The following is a 23,553-nucleotide window of genomic DNA, read 5'->3' as shown; positions in this document are numbered from 1 at the left end:
CTCGCTCCATTGCCCAGGCTGGAGTGCAGTGGCGCAGTCTTGGCTCACTGCAACCTCTGTCTCCTGGGTTCAAGTGATTCTCCTGCCTCAGCCTCCTGAGTAGCTGGGATTACAGGCGTGTGCCACCATGCCCGGCTAATTTTTGTATTTTTAGTACAGACGAGGTTTCACCATGTTGGTCAGGCTGGTCTTGAACTGCTGACCTCATGATCCACCCGCCTTGGCCTCCCAAAGTGCTGGGATTACAGGTGTGGGCCACCACGCCTGGCCTTGATTTTGTTTTTCTTGACAATACATGTGCTTAAGTTTGTACAACCCTAAGCATCATTTTACCTGTATCCCATGGTTATGGAACTCACTTCTGGATAGTTTTCAAACTAGAAGTGCAAACTGCAACATTGTGAATTTGCATTTTTCTCCGAAGACTTTTTACTTGGAAAATTGGAAAGAGTAGCACAATCAGTATATATCCTTCACCTAGATTTACCGGTTGTTACTGTTTTGCCACATTTGCAGTTATTTCTCTCCCTGTCCCCTAACTCTCTCTTCTCTTTCTTTTTTTTTTCTTTTTGAGACGGAGTCTCGATCTCTAACCCAGGCTGGAGTGCAGTGACCTGATCTTGGCTCACTGTAACCTCCGCCTCCTGGGTTCAAGCGTTTCTCCTGCCTCAGCCTCCTGAGTAGCTGGGACTACAGGCGTGCACCACCACACCCAGCTAATTTTTTGTATTTTTAGTAGAGACAGGGTTCCACCATGTTGACCAGGCTGGTCTTGAAACCCTTAACCTCAGGTGATCTGCCCACCTTGGCCTCCCAAAATGCTGGGATTACAGGCGTGAGCCACCATGCCCAGCCTCTCCTTTCTATTTCTATTTTATCTTTTTGCTGAGTCATTTTTAATTAAGTTGCAGACATCATTATGATACGTCACTTGGAAATACGCTAGCACTGAAACCAGGCTGTTTTCCTATGCAAACGGCAATACTCTTAGTATAGCAAAGAAATTTAATATTTACACAATAATGCCATCTAAGATAAGTTCATACTCAAAAGTTTCTCTATAATTATTGTTTCAGTAATGTTCTTTATAGCTGTGTGTTTGTGAATGTATGATCCAGGATCCAGTTGAATTTTTTAAAAATTTGATTGCACTATGTTCAGAGAACATGACCTATATAATGTTAATTATTTGGAATTTGTTGATGGTTGCTTTGTAACTTCAGTACATGATCATTTTTTATATTAAGTGTGTTAATTTAGTTCAGAATTATGGCCTACTAATTTTTTTCTTTGTATTTCACTTTATGGTAGAGGTATTGGTTTGGTCAGTTTCTCCTTAAAATCAGCAGTTTTTATGCTTCATATATGCCAAAACCGTAATCAAGATATTTTAGAACAAGACAAAACTTCGAAACGAATGAATGAGAAAAGTCAGTCTCTAAGAGTTGGAATTAATAATTGTAGCAACCTCCCATACTTAAAAGTGTCTCAGGCTGGGTGCGGTGGCTCATGCCTGTAATCCCAGCACTTTGGGAGGCCAAAGCAGGCAGATCACCTGAGGTCAGGAGTTAGAGACCAGCCTGGCCAACATGGCGAAACCCCATCTCTACTAAAAATACAAAAAAATTCGGCGGGCCGTTGTGCACGCCTGTAGTCCCAGCTACTCAGGAGGCGGAGGTAGGAGAATCACTTGAACCCGAGGGGGCGGAGGTTGCAGTGAGCAGAGATCTTGCCATTGCACTCCAGCCTGGGCAACAGAATGAGACTCCATCTCAATTGAAAGAAAAAAAAAGCGTCTCAAGAGAAGCTAAGGTACTATTTTGAAATACAAAAAAAAAAGAAAAGGCGGGGTGGGGGGAGCAGGGAGGGATAGCATTGGGAGATATACCTAATGCTAGATGACGAGTTAGTGGGTACAGCGCACCAGCATGACACATGTATACATATGTAACTAACCTGCACGTTGCGCACATGTATCCTAAAACCTAAAGTATAATAATAATAAATAAAAAAAAAAAAAAAAGATTTCGATAAGACATTCCAAATGGGCTCCATCCTAAGAAGCTGGTAGAATCATATTGATATTTGGAGAATTTCTAAATCACTCACATAGAGGTAAATCACCACTTAGTAAATAATGTGAGGCCTTGTTAATTCTGTTAGAGGTTGAGTTTACAGACTAAATAGTTTCCTTAATTGGAGAAACAAATTGTACTTTTATATTATGTCATGTATGTTACTATAGGTTGTTAACATTATTTTGTCATTTCCTTGTAGGAAAATAAGTGACATTTTCAGGGGATTTGTAATAACTTTGATCTGCTTGATTAAAGATTTATTCTACTTCCTTAAATTTCTAAAAACATTGACCTCGGTTTTATTCTGAAACTTAGAGGTTACATGTAAACAATTCTTAAACCTGATGACTGCCACAGTAAATACCTCTTTTGCTTGGACTTTATATATCCCACCACTTTTTCTTTTTTCTGCACGTGACAGGGATTTATGGGCATAGACTGAGCTGTGTATATCAGGGAATGTGCACACACTGTGTGGCTTGAGAGTTTGGTGTGTCGGTGATTCCCACATCTGGCAGGTGACCAGAGCTGCCTGGGAAGCTGTCTTATAAAAGTGTGAATCTTCCTGAAGGTCATGGTTGGGCATGGGGTCTTCGAATCTATGGCTCATGGTGATGCAGCTGAATCGCACTTGGAGTCTGAACAGCTGTGTGTATGCCTACGGTAGCAGTGAGGCCCACCTGTGGCCATGCCTTTGTGGGTGTCTGTGGTTTTACACCATGGAGGCCCTGAGTCTGATGACCAAATTACAATTTCTGCCATGCTCCTCCTCAGACTTTTTGGAGCTAATTAAAAGGCCCAGGAAATTTCCACCTTTTAAGTCATTTATTTTTTGAAAATGTAACCAAAGCTGACTTCCTGCCAGCATTTTGCAGTGGATTGTTTAATAATGTTCTCCCCATGGCTGGCTAAGAAGAAGGGAGAGAAAGTGTGGTTCTTGTGACGTTTCTCTTTCTAATGTGTCATGGACTCTTGGTACTTCTGTTTCTTGGAAGAGTGCTTCTGTTTTGTTCCATTGGCTGTGAACATTGTAAAAACATGTATGCAAGACAGAGCTGCCATACATGGTGTTTGGTGTATGAAGCACTTTTCTGCTGTGTGAGGACTTCATATGTGGTTGGAGTTCAGTGTAGGAAATGGGTGTGGTACTGAGTGAGTTGTTCAGTGGGCCCTTGGCATACTTGGGTGGTGGGGAGAGTTCAGAGATCTTTTATCACCAAATCTGATGACTCTGCCACCAGCCACTGTACCCATTTCTCCCTGTTGTGTATGCCACAAAGCACACAGCAGAATGAGGAGTCACCCTGAGAACCTGAGGTTACCACCAGTCCCTGTGTGAGGAATGTTAACTCTGGGGACGCTGTGTTCTTAATGGTGTCCTGTGCACAGCCACGTTGGGAGAGTCAGTGGCATGGAGATAGAGAAGGGAGATATCATTGTCAGCTATGTAGAAAGCAGACAGGTTGGTTTTGGCTTCACAGGCTAAGGTGGAGTGGGGCTAGAGAGGGAAGAGTGGAGGCAGCAAACACGGGCTTGTTTTGTCAGAGTTGGGGACTCCTGGGGGTACAGTGAAGAACAGAGCTACAAAAGTCGGAGGAAGCCAGACTGTGGACCCTGCATAGTCTTGAATTTTAGGTCCAGGCGGTTAAATGTTACAGATGTAATTTGGTCTCCTCCTACCCAGAGATCCTGAGAAGTGAGGGTGAATGGCAGCCAGTCACTTGGGTCTTTGTAATATCTTAGTCCTAAACACCAGTGTACAACTGGTGTCTTTTGAATTAAATTGTTAATGGTTTTTGTAGCTAGAAATACTGTGTTGGCAGTCCAGAGACATTTATTTTTATGGCTTACACCATTTATACAGATGCATGGTGTAGGTACCACATGATGAGGAAAGCCTTCCACAGATAAAAGTCCTAATGAGATAGCCCATGTTAGTTTTCTGGAAATAAAATATTCCAGCCCTCTAAGGGTTAGAAAATTAGATCTTTTCTCTTTCATAGCGTATTTATTGACTTGAAGTTCAATTTAGCATAGTCTCTGTGAGTGATTTCCTTAACTCACAGAGGAGGAGCTGCTTTGACAACCAAGAGATGGCATCTTAAGCCTCTGTCTTTACATTCAAGCTGTCAGTGTGCAGCCAAGTCCTGGCTAAGAAGCCTTCTTGCAGCAGAGCTGGGAGAAGAACAAAAAGCTTGGGTGTGTGTTACATAGCTGAAGCTCTCCTGAGCAGAAGTGGTGGCTTGTTGGCGTTGTTCTGCCTGAATGGGGATCAGCTGTAGCCAGGGCCAGCTACCCAACCCCACAACACCATGTACTGGCCTGTGCATTTCATTCCCTGCGCTGCCCTGAGGTTGATGAAATCAAATATTTTTCCTAAGCTGGAAGGGGGAATTACTCTTACCTAAAGGGGGAAACTTGAGAAAGCAAAGACCTGGTATTCTTAGAAAATGTTAAATTTGGTTCTTGGCAAATTTGATGTTTTTATTAAATTTTTTTGAACATTATATGTGGATCAAAAATATAAAATGGTAGACAGTGAAAAGTCTCTTTTATTCCCCTGTATTCCAGCTGCCTATTCCTTTACACATATATACGTGAAACCAGTTTTTATTACTTCTGTATCATTTTTGCAGATACAGAAAATATGGATGTATAGTTTTATTTTCCCCCTTATTACACAGACACATTATATACACTGTTCTGTGTTCCCTGGAGAGATTCCCTACATTGCTTGAGTCTCTCTTCCAATAGAAGAACAAGAGAAGTTTAATAAAGGTGTGTTTCTTAATTTTATAGAAAGCATGGCTTGGATTGATGAGAAAACAGATTTACATGGATTTGATTGGATATCAAAGATAATGAGAGTTCCTGACAAGGGTTTATGATGCTTTTAATGAAGCTTGTAGCATTAATGTATTCTGACTCTTAGAAATTTTTTAAAAACTCCCAGTGAGTGGGTCTTTGGATTATCAATAATGAAAACTTCCATTTGCCTATCAGTTTTGCCAGTGATCATTTTTGATACCCCTGTCTTTTTTCACTCCTAAGACATCGGTTGTTGCCTGTGAAATGTTCTTTTTTTCCCGCCTGGAGTTGGTTTCCAGGGAGCAGAGGGTATAGATTTTTTTGTAAGCTCTTGCCATCTGCAAATGCTGTAGCACCTCCTTTTTCCTTTTTTTTTTTTTTTTTTGGAGAACAGCCTGTGTCGCCACTGTTTTACCACAGTAGCCCATGAAGTTCTTCAGAGCTCTGCCATCCACTCAGAACCCACTTCTCTAGAGTATACTGTGGTGTTACAGTGGGGTTAGTTTTCTTGATGTTCAGTAAGAATGTGAAGACAGACAACTTAGACTTCACAGTGGTGTAATGGTGGTTAGTAATTGTAATTGGCAAAATCACAGAGCATTAAATAGGAAAGATCTGAGTTGGCTTAAATGTTTTTCTCCCTTGAAATTCCTTCCTTTTTTTTTTTTTTCTTCTCTTCTGATGATTAAAATATAAAACCTTCATCTTTAGTCTTCCCATTTATTTCAGATCAGGTAGTAAAAAAGTCATGGTATTCCTTAGTCACTTAAGTATCAGATAAGCTTAGAGAATGGCCTGCACTTAGGATGACAAGATGCAGTGAGACTAAATTAACTTTGTTTTCTGGAATCTGTTTCAGCAACTCTACCAGATCCTGACAGACTTTGATATCCGGTTTTATATGTATGAACTACTTAAAGTAAGTGGTATTCATAAACCGTTAATTTTTTTCAGGCCTGTTCATTAAAAGATAAGTTTTTGAGAGAACAAAGAGAACTCAAGCAGAATGTTTCTTGATACCCAGAGGATTTAGTGAAGTTTTTAAACTTATATTGAGGCCTCCATTGAGGAATCTTCACATAGAAACTTTCCAGTGGAACTGGGAAAAAAGTGGCCAAGTCAAGGGGTACCAGGGACATTATACCTTAGAACCTCCCATAGCTCTTGTTGGTCCGTATGTTTTCTCTTTGCTGCTTTATTAATACCTACTGTGAATGTAACAAATCACCCCAAACTTAATGACTTTTAAAAAATGATTATTGTTTCTTATAATTGAGTTAGCCAGGTGATGCTTTAGGTCTCAGTTGACTTGACTGGGGCAGGATGGTCCAGGATGGCCTCATTCACAATCTAGGACCACAGCTGGGGCAGCAGGGATAGTTGAGGTCTCATCCTCCAGCCCGTGAAGTTCATGCTGCTTCCCATGGTGGTCCTCCTGGGGTTCCTAGCAGCAGAGAGAGGGAAACCTCAATGTATAGGCACTTTTCAATCCTCTACCTGTGTCACATTTGCTAATAACCCTGTTGGCCAAAGCAAATCACATGGCCAAGCCTAGCTTCAAAGCGTGGAAAAACCGACTCCACTCTTGATGGGAAAAGCATTGAATATGTAGGCATATTATAGAGAGACATGCCTACAGGGGTGGCAGGCATTTGCAGCCATCTTTCCTTGCCATGTGTCGTCATCCCCTTCTTGCATGAGTCTTCCTACCCTACCCCTGTAGCCCTGGCTCGTTAATGCAAGGAGAAGTGATGGGGAGAATGTCTAAGAGACTTACTAATCCCAAGCACAGTGAAATTTGAAGAATTACTGGTTGGTGGAGGAATGATCATTTTGTTTGTCTAGATAAGCACTTAAAGGAATGCTTAGTTTGTAAAATGGAATACACCCATGGGTCCTAGATTTTTGTGTCCTGGATCACTAAGAACCTAATGAAAACTATGAACTGCCTCCAAAAATGCATGTATTAATATGCAGTCTTGTGAAAAGTTTTAGGGTAGTTGTAGATCTTAAGAACAGTTCTATGAAATGAATGTGTTTTAATAAGAACTTGTACGCACCACTTTTTATTAGAGAAAGCTGAGGTGGTGGATTTAAGGTTCACTCTTATGACTAATGGGTCTTCCTTTTTGTCAGTAAGATCAGAAAGATGAAAAAGGTCGAGCTTGATTTATCCCACGTTTCTCCATGTCTTCTCTAGACTAAAATTGAAGCATTGGTGTGGATAAAATTTGCAGTGCCATGATCCTGTGAACTGTCAGGCTAGCTCCTTTCCTGGAGGTGCTTCCCAAGTACTCCCATGCACTCTCACCCCATGAGAGCTACAGTTCAAATCTCACAGTTGGTTATTTTTAAGTAAGATGGTTTGAGATTTTGTGTTATTTAACCATCAGCCAAAGCTAAAGTTGTATAAGCTAGCCTGCCCTCAGGTCCCATAAAGACATCCAGCTAATGCAGGTCTTCCCAGGTGGACATGTGGATGTCACTCAATGTCTGATGTCCTTTCTGCTTTCTGGAGGTAGCAGCTAGGCAGTAAGGACATACACACTTATTTTTGCTAATGAGACGTAGAATCCCAGATGAAACTTGAAAAACGTCTTTCATGCTTAATGGTCAGAAACTGTACCAGATTTTAAAACTGAAATAATTCCCCAAAGAATTTCAAAGCATGTCAGTAACTCCATAGGGAGTCCGACTAGGAAACTTGGCAAAAGAATTAATTACCTTACTGTATTTGTTCAGTCTTTGCTTTCATTGAGTATTTTTCACATGCCAGGTATTGTGGTCTTAATTAGTTTATTCCTTTGGACAAAGAGTAGGCAATATAGCAGAATCAACACTTGGTAAATTTTCTCTTTGAAAAGAAAAAATAAGAGTGGGGAAGACTAAATATTTAACTCCTTTGAAAATGTAGAGGCAACTGAGGGCTGCAGTGTGATGACTCAGTGACTCAACCTGATCTCCTGATTCAGATTCAAGGAGGTCTGCCCTCACAACCCCTGGTTTCATAAAGCACTGCCACAAAGGCACTTTGGAATCTTGCTACAGTTATTGTAAAACAGAGGGAAAAAATTGAAGTAGAATGTAAGTGAAGTGAATAAATCTTAAACATAGTCTTTTGGATGTTTGTGTATGTAAGACTTTCACCCAGATTTACACAGGACAATGATATCCAGTATAGTTAGTAACCACTGCCCATAGGTAGCTATTTAAATTAAGTGAAATTCAAAATTTAGTTGCTGGCCAGACTTGGTGGCTCACGCCTATAAATCCCAATGCTTTGGGAGGCCAAGGCAGGTTGATTGCTTGAGCTCAGGAGTTCCAGACCAGCCTGGGCAACATGGCAAAGCCCCGTAGCTATCAAAAAATATATATATACGTATATATATATATACGTATATATATATATGCATGCGCCAGGTGTAGTGGTGCATGCCTATGGTTCCAGCTACTCAGGAGGTGGAGGTGGGAGGATCCACTTGAGCCTGCGAGGCAGAGGTTGCAGTGAGCTGAGATCATGCCACTGTACTCTAGCCTGGGCAACAGAGCAAGGCCCTGTACAAAAAAATAAAATAATAAAATAAAATTTAGTTCCCTAGTCACACTAGGCACATTTCAAGTGCTCAGTGGCCTCATGTGGCTAGTGGCTACCATATTATAGAGTGCAGGAATAGAATATTTCCGTCATTGCAGAAAGTTGTATTGGACAGGGCTGGTAGAGGATATTGTGAACATCCTGCAGGGCTCTCTTGTGTTCTTCTGTTCAGTGTCTCCTCTGAAGATTATATCTTTATATGTATCCCCCATAGTTTAGTAGTGCCTGTTCTTGATCTTCAAATAACAAGCATTCTTTCTTTTTTTTTTTTTTTTTTTTTTTTTTTGGAGACAGAGTTTATGTCGCCCAGGCTGGAGTGCGGTGGCACGATCTCGGCTCACTGCAACCTCCACCTCCCAGGTTCAAGCAATTCTCCTGCCTCGGCCTCCTGAGTAGTTGGGATTACAGGCATGCACCACCACACCTGGCTAATTTTTGTATTTGTAGTAGAAACGGGGTTTCACCCTGTTGGTCAGGCTGGTCTCAAAACTCCTGACCTCGTGATCTGCCCGCCTCAGCCTCCCAAACTGCTGGGATTACAGGCGTGAGCCACCGTGCCTGTCCATTACAAGCATTCTATATTGTATACTCTTGGTTCAGGGAAAAGCACAGATCGAGGGAGCTTATTCCTGGAATGCTAATCCTAGGGCTCATTCTCTGCCTTGTATACTCCTCCAGCATGAAGAAGTCCATTCCAGTGTCCTCGAGAGTCTAGTTTATTGCTTCTCATCCAGGTCAAGCTTGTCCCCCAGGGGACATTGGGCAAAATCTGGAACCATTTTTGGTTGTTAAAACTGGAGGGGGGCTCTACTGGTAGGTAGAGGAGAGGACAGGGATTCTAGTTGAGGAGTATTTCATTGACCTTGTGTAGGATTCAGGTGCTTGTTAAGATTAGCCAAAGGTCCTGAATTTGAAGTTTATGAATATAGTTATTATGTTAGGCAAGGGAGATTTAGAAGCAAATTTTTACATTTAAAAAAATGGAGCTTAACAATCTAATAAATGATTGAAAGATTTGAATCAGCATTTCTCCAAAGAAGATTTAGAATGGCCAGTAGACACATAAAAAGATGTTCCACTTCATCACTCATTATGGAAATAAAAATCAAAACCACATGGAGATACCACTTTACACCCACCAGAAAAGCTATAATCAAAAAGTTGAACAATGACAGGTGTTGATGAGAATGTGGAGAAACTTAAACCCTCAGGTTGCTGGTGGGAGTAAGTGATGCAGCCACTTTGGAAGATAATTAGGCAGTTTCTTAAAAGTTTAAACACAAACTTAGCATACAACCCAGCACTTCCACCCCTAGGAATCTACCCAAGGCAAATGAAAGCATGAGTGGAAACAACCCAAATGTCCATCAACTAGTAGTGGAATACTACTCAGCAAGGAAAAACAACTTGGATGAATCTCAGAAACAGTATACTGAGTGAAAGAAGGTAGACAAAGCACTATGTATGTATGATTTCGTTTTGTGAATGTACAGAAAAGGCAATTCTCTACCAGCAAATAGCAGGTCAGTGGTTGTGGGCAGGGCACGGAGGGGTTGGGAGAAGTTAGGAGAGGGGATTGACTATAGACAAGCTCAAGAAAAATTTTAGGAGTGATGGAGATGTTCTAAAACTGGATTGTGGTAATGGTTGCACAGCTCTTTAAATTTATGAAAAACCATTATATACGTAAAATCTTATCTGCATATCAGCCATCTTATACAAAGCAATTTTCTCCCTTGGAATAATAACGTAATGATAATTCTTTTTTTTTTTTTTTTTTTTTTTTTTGTGAGACCCGCTTTGTTGCCCAGGCTGAAGTGCAATGGCTCCATCTCGGCTCACTGCAACCTCCGCCTCTCAGGTTCAGGCAATTCTCGTGCCTTAGCCCCATAAGTAGCTGGGACTAGAGGTGCCCACCTCCTCACCTGGCTAATTTTTTGTATTTTTAGTAGAGATGGAGTTTCGCCATGTTGGCCAGGCTGGTCTTGAATTCCTGACCTGAAGTGATCTGCCTGCCTCCAAAAGTTCTGGGATTACAGGCATGAGCACCATGCCTGGCCTCATAATGATAATTCTTAAAGGCTAGCTGGCTCAGGGATTATATTAAGGAAAATACTAATGCTTGGTCATCTGGAAAACCCACGTGGGACCCTTGTGTACAAAATAAGCCATACTGAAAGATATATTTGAATGTCATTCTTCATGTCCACATAGATGCTGGTCTGTCCTTTGAACCATTATGAGAGGTGACTCCAGTGAGGTTCCAAAGTCTAGTTTATCATTTCACACGCACACCACCCCTCTTCCCACTGCCCGTCTTTTTTGCCCAGGCTGGAGTGCAGTGGCACCATCTCAGCTCACTGCAGTCTCCACCTCCCAGGTTCAAGCAGTTCTTCTGCCTCAGCCCAGTCGAGTAGCTGGGATTACAGGCGCGCACCACCACGCCCGGCTAACTTTTGTATTTTTAGTATAGCCGTATTGCCCAAGCTAGCTTCGAACTCCTGACCTCAAGTGATCCACCTGCCTCGGCCTCCCAAAGTGCTGGGATTACAGGCATGAGTCACTGTGCCTGGCCTCATCCCCCCGCCCCTTTTAAAGAAATCTTCCTCGGCTAGGCACAGTGGCTCACACCTGTAATCCCAGTACTTTGGGAGGCTGAGGCGGGCGGATCACGAGGTCGGGAGATGGAGATCATCCTGGCTAACACGGTGAAACCCCGTCTCTACTAAAAATACAAAAAATTAGCCAGGCGTGGTGGCAGGCACTTGTAGTCCTAGCTACTCGGGAGGCTGAGGCAGGAGAATGGCATGAACCCGCGAGGCGGAGCTTGCAGTGAGCCGAGATTGCACCACTGCACTCCAGCCTGGGCAACAGAGTGAAACTCCATCTCAAAAAAAAAAGAAGAAAGAAATCTTCCTCATAGCCCTTGCCATTCCCTTCATACCCTCTTTCCAGCAGCTGTAGTGTGTGGAGAGAGCAAGGGGTGCCTTCTGAAGCACGCTTTTTTTCTCTTTCATTACAGGCAGCAAGCTGCCCCTTGGGGGACTGTATTCAAGTCAAGGTGTCACAAACAATAAGACTATGCTTGTGTTGGGGGATGGTAGAGGGGTTGCTTACTATTATCTGTGCTTTCTTACCTAATAGGCTCTGGATTACTGCCACAGCAAGGGAATCATGCACAGGGATGTGAAACCTCACAATGTCATGATAGATCACCAACAGAAAAAGGTACCATTACAGCCAGGCAGCAACAAGCTTGATTAAAAGGCTTAGAGCAGACCAAAAAGCTGTCCAGTGCCATGATGCTTTCTGTAGACTCATGGTGGGTTTTTTGGCCAACTTTCGTTACTGTGATTTCTCCCATCTCCATTGTGGATTTCTACTTTGTATAGCGTAGTACACAAGGAAAGTAGACGGTTTAACTATAGTGACTAACTATAGTCACTTGTTTATTTTGGTCATAGTTTTCTGGAGGGCCTCAGAAAGAAAGCACAGCCAGTGGTTTCTGCTTCATTTCTTGACGACCCGCAGACCAATCTGCCTGGCCTTAAAAGAACACTTGGGTCCTTCCTCTTTTTGATATCCAGCTCTGCTGGCCCTAATCAGTGAGTAAATGGATCATCTAGTATTAGACAAATAAATCATTAGAGCAGTGCTTCAGTCCTGGAGTGAGATGTGTGTCCCCAGCCCTTTCACTGACGCCTGGAGCTTACAACGAAAAGCTATGAATGATGGGAGAATGTGTTACCAAGTGTAACTGCCTACAGTTTCTGAATGTAGGCAGAAAAAAAGGTTGAGCTCTGTTGATCTAGAGAGAGGGATGAACCAGGATAATTTAAATTTTTTTCAAAAAGCATTTCAAGTGTTCTGCTCCAAAAATGAACTCTTGCACGGTTGCTGAAAATGTAATTTTTAAGCCAGTGCACCTGCTCACATTTTTTGTGTGGCCAAATGATTGTTACCTAATGTGATGTGGCCTTGTTCTAAGGCATAGGCGTCTAGAAACACTCCTTTCACATGTTTTTTTCTGTCCTATTTGTAGCTGCGACTGATAGATTGGGGTCTGGCAGAATTCTATCATCCTGCTCAGGAGTACAATGTTCGTGTAGCCTCAAGGTACTTCAAGGGACCAGAGCTCCTCGTGGACTATCAGGTAAACTTGTTAGCAGAGCTGTTCTGGGTGATTTATACTTGCTTGGGGCTTTTCTGGTTTGCTGTTTATCTAGTCAGTTTGGATACACTCAAAACCCAGCCATTATTTCACCCTAAAATGCTGATTTTAGTTTTTTCTCAGCTAGTTTTTTGGGAGGACAGAGAAGTTTTTAAATCTAAAATATCTGCGAAGGTTAAATGAAGACTAGAAATTCAGATCATAGTCTAGGAGCCAGGAAGTTAAAAAAAATTTTTTTTTTAAATAAATTGTGGCCATACCACCCTAAACACGCCCAATCTCGTCTAAAAAAGAAATTTATGTCAGAAAAATGGATTTCTAATACCCTTGGCTAATGGGTTGTCCTTATTGCCTCAGATGTATGATTATAGCTTGGACATGTGGAGTTTGGGCTGTATGTTAGCAAGCATGATCTTTCGAAGGGAACCGTTCTTCCATGGACAGGACAACTATGACCAGGTGAGCAAACGCTATCTGGTTCTTATTTATTTGGGGGTGAATGCCAAAAAAATAGCATCCTTAGATAGGAATACTGTCTTTGAGCCACTAAATGTCACTCAGTGTCTGCATATGAGCTTTTCTTCAAGATAAAGATCGCACAGAATTTTGTGCTTACCAGGTCCGCAGAAGTAGAGGCAGATAATGCTATCTATGCCAAACTTCCAAAGTGAATCTGTGAAGAAGTCAGGCACCTCCTTGTCTGATAAAACTAGATTTGAGTCATTAGATTGTGATGCCCTGTACTGGTCCACCTCTAGAAGATTATTATCATAAGTCGTATTATTTTAAAGGCAGTTTGGAAATTTGCATTCATGTGAACTTCTTGTCCTTGGGTCTGTCTGCCTGCCCTGGACTCAGGTTTGTATCTCGTTCCTAGAGGTTTAGTGGTGTGGAAGTCTTCTGATTCCTTGGTGCAGTGTCCTCACGGGCTCACAGTGTGTTCTGTGCTCAGTGATTTGGTCAGTTTGTTTTGTGTTTCAGCTTGTTCGCATTGCCAAGGTTCTGGGTACAGAAGAACTGTATGGGTATCTGAAGAAATATCACATAGACCTAGATCCACACTTCAACGATATCCTGGGACAGTAAGTAAGAGAGAGAGAGAGAGAGAGTACTTTACCTTACCCCGTTTCAGAAGTGGAAAGGTTAGCCAAAATCACTTTCTTTTCCTGTTCTAATTATAGTAAAATGGAAATAGCCGTCTTTTTTCCTATGCATATTTTCTTTTAACTTACTGAGATATTTGGACTTTATGTCTTTTAATCATTTTACTTCTCTGAGAGATAACCTATTAATAGAAAAGGTAAAACAAAAATCATAATGTTACAGAAAAAAGTTTTCTGGTACAGCATAAGCTTATTTTTAATGGCCAAACTTGGAGAGCGATGATTCTTTGAGTAAGAGACTTAGTTTGTTTTTTATTATATTTTATTTTATTTACTTCATACCTCTTCAAGATGGAGAGACTTACAATTTCTTCTTGTTCTCTGGAATGGATTTTCTATACAATAGCAAATTTTAAAGCACATTGAGTTTTCAGGTACAGTGCAATAATGTTGAGAAGTAAACATTTTGTTAACAGTTTTCAAACAGTATTTTATGGAACCTCCCTGTTTCTGAGGCTAGCCCTGGGAAATATATCTGCTGACCAATAAAAATTACCCACTCTTCTGCATGCCACCCAGAATTGGCTAAAAGTCTACAGCATAAAAAATAATTAGAAAGGTTCCACATATTCTAAATCAGATATAGAAGTTTTACCTAGTTGTGTTTTTCTAATCACAGAGCACCATTGTGTTTCAGGATGCTATGCTGTAACTATGGGGCAGTAGGGCAGGCACCAGTTAGAGATTTAACAAGCTTGTAATCAGTACATTCTGAGATTTTGTTGGCGTTAGCCCTAGTAGATAAGGATTCTTGTTGAATTTAGTCTCTGATTACTAATGCTTCATTTTTCTTCTCAGACATTCACGGAAACGCTGGGAAAACTTTATCCATAGTGAGAACAGACACCTCGTCAGCCCTGAGGCCCTAGATCTTCTGGACAAACTTCTGCGATACGACCATCAACAGAGACTGACTGCCAAAGAGGCCATGGAGCACCCATACTTCTGTGAGTCTCCAGGGACTGTGTTCAGGGAGTAATTCATTCAAGAGAACATATCTTCCACTCTTTGTCTTTGAGACCAGTCAGGAGAAGTCTAGGGTATTTGGATTGGATTATTCCTAGAATTTGGCCTCATTTATTGTAGATGATTGAGACAACTTTGCAGATCCGTTTCTTGATCACCAAAGGTGTTTGCTTATTCACTGAATGTATCTCCCTGGAGTTCAAGCTGTTTGACTACTCCCCGTTACCCTGAGTTAATAGATCGCAAGTTTCTAAAATTTGTTTTCAAACATACATATATTTGTGTGGAAACCTAATTGAAGATTATTTCTCCCCTCAGAAAACTAGTAATTAGTTAAAAGTAGTAAGATAACTATCGTATGTTTTGAAAGAAGGAGATGAACAGATGGATGGACGAAAGGAATTTGAGGAAAGGGAAGTAGGTGTGGAGAGGCCTCACTGAAATCTTGCCTGAGCTGCTCACTTAGGAGTGTGTGCGGATTCACTTTGTCTGGTTGCTTATTGTTCTGCGTGTCTTTCCACTGATAACGTGTGTTTCAAATAAACTTCCTGCTATTATCAGTCTCCTTCCTGGGAGCAGGGAGGTTGAGAGGCTTACCTCAGTTCGCTTTCTGAATCAAGATGGAAACGTTCAACCCTTAAAGTCGTTGTCTCTGGCTTAACAAACATGCTGTCTTTCCCTCTCCTTTGATTTCCTCTGGAAATGAACTAAATTCTTGCCTGAAGAATGTGTCGCTGTGGTCTTGAGCCTGTGGCCCGTATGCATAAGGGAGACCGCAAATGGAAAAGCCTTCAGCCTTCTAGACCTCAGCCCCAGGGAACTCAGATGTCCCCGCCCCAGTGTCTGGCACAGAAAGCTGTTTTTACCCGAGTTAGATCAAATTAGGAATACTGATGTTTATGACATGTCATTAATGATCTTTCTGCTTTTCTGAATATATGTCATACTTCAATTAAAAAAATTTCAAACTATGGTTGCTTAAAATGGATAGGTCTTCTGATGGCTCTTTTTACTCACCTTTCCTTTGAAGTGCTTGTTATTCTACATGTTTTGAAGAAATTAGGGGTTAGAGATGATATTAATATTGAAAGAAAATAAATGTAGAAATTTGAACAGTGGGAATTAGGGTTTCTATGCCTCTTAGCAGTTGAGTCTGTACTCCGAGGAAGTGTAAGAGTTGACTGCAATAACAATTTCCCTGATCATTTTTCAGTGTTTGGTTTTTATACGGCTGGAATTCCGTGATTTCCGTCTCTCCTGTTGCCCCCCTGACCCTGGCTTGCCCATCAGTCTGTCTCTCTTTCAGTTGAAAGGGTGGGTGGGTTTGCCATGGGCTTCTCTCAGCACTCACCACCCTGATTGCCTGACTTTCCTCCTGCTTTCTTGCAGACCCTGTGGTGAAGGAGCAGTCCCAGCCTTGTGCAGACAATGCTGTGCTTTCCAGTGGTCTCACGGCAGCACGATGAAGACTGGAAAGCGACGGGTAATGCGGCATTGATGCTTGCCAATAAAACCAACCAACCAAACACAAACCTTGAAGGAAAACTACAGTGTGATAAAAAGAAATTCTTATCATTCCTTCTAAATGCAAAGAAGAGTAAAGACCTAAAAGTCTGTCAAAAAGCAAGAAAGAAACTCCCCAGTGCTAGTCTCCAGGGAGCTGTCACTGTGGCAGCATGGGGATGCACCTAGTTCAGGATCTGAAGGAGCTCTGCCTTTGGAATGCATGGGAGATAGAGACTCGGAGTTGTTGTACATATACCTTTGTTTAACAGGGCACCACTGTTGAATTAACCCATTCAGTCAACAAGCTCTGAATGTCTGACTTCCTATCTATTCCATTGTGGTCTGGGTTTCCTTTGGTGAAATTCAGGCTCAAGTCTTAGCGAAATGTCAGCAGTCTATACTGACACACCAGCCTCATTTACAAAAAGGAGATATTAAAACAGTGACAGTATTTTTTTTTTAAGCTCTTTACAAATCCATGTTTTATGTATTTTTTAATGACATGAGCTCTCCAGGAAATGTACCTCATCCCCGCAGTTTTCCTCCAAGTGGATTCATTTGGGAGCAAACTGCAGTCACTTTCACAAGAGTCCTCTTTGATGTCAGGAGGGATCACGAAACCTTGCAATGCCATGAACTGGTTGGTCCATGGTTATCATCAAAAGTTCCATGCTAAGTGCATAACTTGGAGCTCACTATAACCTTTGTTGATTTGCCTAACCATAAAATCTTGTTGCTATTTTTTTGTTGCTTTTTCTTTTTTTTTTTTTTTTTTTTTTGGCAGGCTTGTAAGGAGAACTTCACCATTTCCCAGCACATCCCTATGTGTGCGCCTATTTTAATGCACCTCTCTGAAACAGACCTTTTTGTTCACAACCATAACTAAAGCTGGAAAGTCAGTCTTCAGGCAAGGCGAGGGAGGAAAACATCCCATTAGAATTTTTTCAGGAAAGACTTACCGAAAAAAATCTCTCTCTCCCACCTCCTTTTATCCCCATGAGACACAGTTTCCCACTGTAATCAGGGTAATATGCATTTGTAAGTTCTGATATGTGCTACATTTATGTGATGGCAAAGATAAGTCTGTCTTGCATGCAGGTACTAGAGTTGTGTGGGCAGGGCCATCTGAAACTCAAGCAACTGAGAGGAATATACAAGGGGCTTGGGGAAGAAAATGGTGCTCCCAGAGCAAGTGTTGGATCCATTGTGCAAACCTTCATGTTAGCAGAGAAAGCTAGAATTTGTTTAAACAAAAATAGGGCTGATTTCATTTTGGGGACTCAGCAGCAACATGGTTTATAGGCAGTCCCCTCACCCCAGCTGCAGGGCCATGCCACAGCTCTGGGGACTTCACACACCTAGGCTAGAACTAGAGGTGTCTACCACATCACCCTTTAGGATTTCTTTATTAACTATTTAATAATGCCATACATTTTTATAAGGTTAGATGTTTGTTCGAAACATTTGTTTACATTCCATATTCCAATAAAATCTTATTGGTATTGGTAGCAGGTCCTATCTCTAAATGTAGATTCTATTTTTGTCGTTTGGTCTGTGGGAACTTAAAATACAAATGAAACTCCTCTTATTATAGAGTTGAGTTTATAGAGTAAAAAATAAATAAGATCCCAAAGCCAAGAAATGCATTCAGTTAAGGTTCTCATACCAGTGCTGCCTGCTTGCATTGCACATTCTGTATACTAATGTAAACATTTGTTCTACCTGAAAATCAAAAGCAAGATGTGAGCTCTTGGCTAAACCTATATTGATATGTCAGGCAGCAAAACTCAGCGTTTGAGATTATCAAAAGCCTTCTAATGTGCCCTTATAGGCAATCCTGAAGCATTGGTTATCATCAGGGAGATGTGCCACTGCGTGTCTTTCCTGCTCCCCCTCCAATCTCCTTTATCACCCCACTCCTCAGCCCTCCCTTTTTTTTTTTTAAGTTGCCTGTCTGGACCAGGCAAGAGGAGCCTACTAGAGGGTCTTGGTGAAGCGGTAACTCCATTCCTTTCCCTTGGGTCCCCCAAAGGTAATAAAAGTACCTGGAGGAGAAGAGTCAGGTGATTGACCTCTCCCTGTCTCTCTGACGGTGATGTAGGTGCAGACACCGCCTGCCTGCCTTGTCCTGGGGTTTTGTAACTGCAGCTTTGACACAGGCATTCTTCCTTTGAAGCACACAGCTTGCTTTTCCAGCACCTAGACTTTTACCTCTCTTCATGCCTTAGACTTAGACCATAACTGGGCTTGAAATGCTCACCCCTTCCTGGGTCTGGTCTTGGCACCTAGGCCATTCTTTTCCAAACTGAAGTGAGTCCAGTTTCAGACCGTCTCTTTTCCTGTCTCCAAAAACCATTTTTGTTTCCAAACCTAGCTCCCCCGAAATTTTAAGACTATTTACGTAGATTCAGAGATGGTCTTGGAGAGTTCCAAAAGGGGTGTGTATGTGTCTGTGTGTGTGTCTGAGTGTCTAATATTTAGACTAAACCATGGTAAATGTATGCACCCAGTATCCTTTTCAGTTAGCATATTCTTTCTTAAACTCATCTCAGTACTTTTCATTTGTTTGCTTCATTATCTTAAACAGGTTAAAAGTGCCTATGATAAGGACTTAATTATTTCCTAAAGAAAAGCAAAAAATGTGGGGAACAGGGTAGTGTTATACTATCATCTCAGGTACTGCCTATGTTCAAGAACATAGACCTGGTATGGTGAGAACAAAAGGTTCCTATGCCAAATCCAGATGGCTATATCATTTGTTGGCTACAAGTGAGCCTGACTGCAAGGTTTGCTTCTGCCGAGAAATCCCATGGTGAGAGTAGAACTCATGAAGTGCTGAGTCATATTTGCACCTCTGGTGTGGTGGCAGTTCACTCTCCCCTGGATGCTGTCAGCTGGCCTTGCTTTCGTCCTATCCCTGTAGGCAGGGTAGGTGGCTGGGTAGGAGAAGCTATTGAGTGTATGATGCAGACCAAGCTTTCCTGGGCCTTCTCACCAACTAGAGAAGCGCTGATGTCGTTCATTGAGGCACTTAAACACCAGTCACTCAGCCAGGCCTCCTCCCAGACATTCTGTAACATGTCAGCACTCACAAGGTTTAAAGCAAATGTGTTCCCTTGCAGAGAGGAAGGTGCCCTCAGACTGATAGATTAGAGGAGACAGACAAACTCATAATCCTTGGGGACTTGAAGAGAGTGGCTAGGGGAGGGGCTGTTAAAAGAAAAGGGACCAATAAGAAAAACCATCTAAAAGTAGCTCTTGAGGAGGAAATTTACTTCTTGAGGGGATAAATTAGAGGGTACCAAGTTTATGTTCTGGAATGTACCCTGGGGAGGGCGCTGCCTGCTGGATTGGTCCCAGTGGACTGAAAGGTGGTGCTCTCGAGTCAGGTGCTGAGTCCTGGAGAGAGCTGGGTGCCTCGGGGCTAATGGTCTGTGCCTACTCAGGGAAATGACAGGTTCTCCCAGGTGCTCTGTTGATAAGGATGGAAGCAGAACTACTTTGAGACACAAGCAGCGATTGGAAGAGTTTTTTTATATGAACTGAAATAGATCTAAGAGAGCCCAGTTAACAGTTTCCTTTAATGCCAGTTCAGATTAAATGGTTACTTTAGGAACCTGTGTTACTGTGTGAGCACCCACAGGAACAAGCAAACTTATTTCCTACAAATAAATGATGGGATAATAACTGATCAGAGTCACAGTCGTTTCAATATAAACCCTTCCGAAAGCAAAAGCAGGGACCACATGAGCACACAAGAAGCCAAAGTTTGTCAGTGATCTTAATAAATTAAGACTGAGTAACATCCTGCCTTTAGAAAAAAATAACCCTGAGGTGGAGACCAGGGCAGGGGAGGTGGCGGAGAAGCATCGGGCCAGATCAACCGCTAATAACATGCTTCTGAGCTATGTGGATGTGTAAATGAAAACACCCCCAACTAGGTATTGTAGAGGCTGGAAAAAGATGTGATGGGATTATACAGGTGATGCATATTTTTGTGTTGAGACTCAACAATGCTACAAATGTGATACTTAACCCTGAACTGCATGTATTGGGGATTGTTTTTTAAAAAGAAAAACAACAACTTTGAATCAATAAATTAACAGTTTTTCACTTGCTGGCTCTTCTTGCTGTAAATGGTGACTAAGAGGTTGGGACAGAAATCTTGACAACTAGTGGAAAACTTGGATAATCTTCAAGGACCATGGAGCCTTCTGTTTCCTTCTGTTTGCAGAAAAGCAACACTGCCTGGGTTGTGATCCTTTACAAGTGACTACTTCAGACACAATTGGCCACCTCTGTATCACTGGATGACTGATGTATGATTTATGTGCTGCTGCCCTTAGAGGGAAGAAAAATGCCATGTTAAATCCTGTTTTCTTAAATAAAAATGTTGACAATAACCAGCCTTCCCAAGTGGGAGACAAACCATTGCTATGAGGACCTTAACTTGTATTTCCTGTCTCTTTGGGGAGAGGGGAGGGATAAACCTTGAACTGCAAAGATGTGTGTTGCACCTTGATGTGAAAACTTTCCTTTGGCAGAAGTGGGGCTAGAGTGGTGTCCTGTTGGAAGTGTTCCGTTTTTATGTACTTGCTTCTGAGTCACGCCACTCAGACACCTGCCTCTTGAGATTGACTGTTTTAGTGCATGACTTTAACCTTGTGGCCCGGTGCTCTGCATTTGTGAAACACTGTCCCTAGCCCCATTCCTTGTAGTACATGCTATTATTTGGCAGGTGGTGGTATCTTTAATTAGTGTGCTTTCTTCTCACTGAGCCTCTGAAGTTGGGTGCTTGGAATCAGCTGAAGTGTTTAAAGGCAAATATAGTCATTTCTTTCTTAACCTTATGCACCATGCAGCCCTTCTCAAATCAAATACTACGCAGTGGAACCCTTCCTTTACCCAAAGAAAGTTTTCATGAAATGATTTTGTGTGTGTGACAGCTTCCCAGGTGCATAGTCCTTCCTGAGTACTGTAGTGCTGTTCTGGGAGGCACTGCTTCTAGAATTCCGCTGCCGGCATCTCACCACCCACTTGCTATGCTGGACCTGGAAGGAGAAATGAGGTTTTCAGGCCATGCCAGGCAGCTAGCTGTTTCCAGGGGAGAGTTAAAAATATTTGAGTTCACTTACTGCTCTTTATTAGTGGACTCAGCCCTTTTTCTGAGTAAATACAGACCCCGTCTTAGTCCTAAGACACCTCAGATAAATCAGGTCAGGTCTGAGGGGGACCTAGAACTGACTGCTGAATTTCTAGCTTGACTGGCACAGAATGGTCAAGAGTCTCCGAGGCTTCTCCATCAGCACCCTGGACCCGAGGGATGGGGTAGGGTTGAAGACCTGGTCACAACACACGTGGTGCCCAGAGCACCCGTCCTGTGACAGAAGGCCGTGCTAGAGACCATCTCTGTCATGATAATCAGAAAAGGAAGGCAGAGGGTACTGATGGAAACCTGAACTCAGCAAGTTCTCACAGGGTTCTCCACCAAGTGGCATGGGAGGGCCGAGCTTGCATTCTAGCACAGGCCCTCCTACACGTGGAGGCCTCCCCTCGCCCGCTCAGGTTGATTAATGACGTCTTTCCCTCCTCCCGTCTCTTTCCCCAGGTCTGTTGCGGTTCTCCCACTTTTCCATAAGCAGAACAAGAACCAAATCAAACGTCTTAACGCGTATAGAGAGATCACGTTCCGTGAGCAGACACAAAACGGTGGCAGGTTTGGCGAGCACGAACTAGACCAAGCGAAGGGCAGCCCACCACCGTATATCAAACCTCACTTCCGAATGTAAAAGGCTCACTTGCCTTTGGCTTCCTGTTGACTTCTTCCCGACCCAGAAAGCATGGGGAATGTGAAGGGTATGCAGAATGTTGGTTACTGTTGCTCCCCGAGCCCCTCAACTCGTCCCGTGGCCGCCTGTTTTTCCAGCAAACCACGCTAACTAGCTGACCACAGACTCCACAGTGGGGGGACGGGGGCAGTATGTGGCATGGCGGCAGTTACATATTATTATTTTAAAAGTATATATTATTGAATAAAAGGTTTTAAAAGAAACGTATGGAGAGTTTTCAGTATGGAAAGGGCCATGAACTGAGACCTGTGACTCAGGATGAGACAAAAACGCATTCGTGCCAGGTTCTAACCAGACAAAGCAGGGGAGGTCCCTGGGGCAAGGCGGGCCAGTTTTCATTTTTGTTTTTAAACAGTCTTGCTCTGTCATGGAGGCTGGAGTGCAGTGGCGCAACCATAACTCACTACAGCCTCGGCCTCCTGGCCTCAAGTGATCCTCCTGCTTCAGCCTCCTGAGTAGCTGGGATTACAGGTGCATGCCACCACACCTGACAAGTTTTCTTAAGTTTTTTTTTTTGTAGAAATGGTCTCGCCATGTGGCCCAGGCTGGTCTCAAACTCCTGACTCAAGTGATCCTCTCTCCTAGTCCCCCTAAAGTGCTGGGACTACATAGAGGTGTGAGCCACCACACAGCCAAGGAGGGCCCGTTTGTAAGGACTCTTCCAGAGCTGAGTGGTGTTAAGAGGTACACAGTGAACCAGTCCTAGGAATGGGGACACATGGATAGCTGAAACAGACTCAGCCAGGAAAGTGGGGCTTTGCCTTGAACACATTCCAACTGGCCAGCATCTCCCTGGCCTCTCCTTCAAATGAGAGTTGCCTCCTGTGAATGCAGGAAGATGCCTTGGCCCTTTCTTGGTTGCCCCTTTGCTCCCGTCTCCACATTTCATCCCATCTCAATCCTGTCTTCTCAGCACCCGCTACTGAAGAAAGGCCCCATCTTGGAGGCTGGTTGAGTCTGCTGTCCTGAGGCAGGAGAGGGGTCTGGGTGTCTGATCTGAGGGCTGCTTTTGACCACACATTCGGAAGCACCCATGAACTGGAAGGAAAAGCGGACACTCAGCGAGCTAGAACAGAAGCACTGGTTGTATTTGTTAAATGGGAGAAACCCAGTGCTACAAATGAGACTTCGCTGGCTCCCATGGTCCTCAGCTCAAGACAGTGATGCCAGGGCAGGTGAAAGCAATGGCCATGACCTTGTCCTGGCTGCTGGTTTGTGTCCTCCCACTGCCTGTAGGACAGCAGAAGCTATGGGCAGATCTAGACACCCAAGCCACTGGATGGCGCGCCAGTTAGGTCTCCACAAAAGCAACTTGGTCCACACAACATTTTCTGTCCTCTGCAGCTAGTTCTGGCCCATGGTGGGAACCCAAGTGCAGATGTTCAGTTTTTGAAGTGACTATGGAAGAAAGCAAAGG

At 42.8% G+C, this 23,553-nt stretch overlaps 1 protein-coding gene across 2 annotated transcripts in view; it reads left to right on the top strand.

The window, feature by feature from the left end:
- Positions 1–22,339, top strand: part of CSNK2A2 (casein kinase 2 alpha 2) — a 40,400-nt gene extending 18,061 nt beyond the window's left edge. Inside the window, exons 5-12 of one of the 2 annotated variants that reach the window (XM_054455108.2) lie at positions 5,746–5,805; positions 11,626–11,709; positions 12,524–12,634; positions 13,010–13,111; positions 13,634–13,734; positions 14,614–14,762; positions 16,171–16,264; positions 21,896–22,339. In XM_054455108.2, the coding sequence (XP_054311083.1) occupies positions 5,746–5,805; positions 11,626–11,709; positions 12,524–12,634; positions 13,010–13,111; positions 13,634–13,734; positions 14,614–14,762; positions 16,171–16,247 (684 nt within the window). In that variant the 3' untranslated portion in view covers positions 16,248–16,264; positions 21,896–22,339. Of the gene's footprint in view, positions 1–5,745; positions 5,806–11,625; positions 11,710–12,523; positions 12,635–13,009; positions 13,112–13,633; positions 13,735–14,613; positions 14,763–16,170; positions 16,265–20,521; positions 20,737–21,895 lie in introns of those variants that run through there. The other variant, XM_063654317.1, reaches the window with a different exon arrangement.
- The last annotated feature ends 1,214 nt before the right edge of the window (positions 22,340–23,553 follow it).

Source organism: Pongo pygmaeus, chromosome 18, assembly GCF_028885625.2.
Source record: "Pongo pygmaeus isolate AG05252 chromosome 18, NHGRI_mPonPyg2-v2.0_pri, whole genome shotgun sequence".
Taxonomy (NCBI): domain Eukaryota; kingdom Metazoa; phylum Chordata; class Mammalia; order Primates; family Hominidae; genus Pongo; species Pongo pygmaeus.
This window is presented reverse-complemented; position numbering and strand designations above follow the sequence as displayed.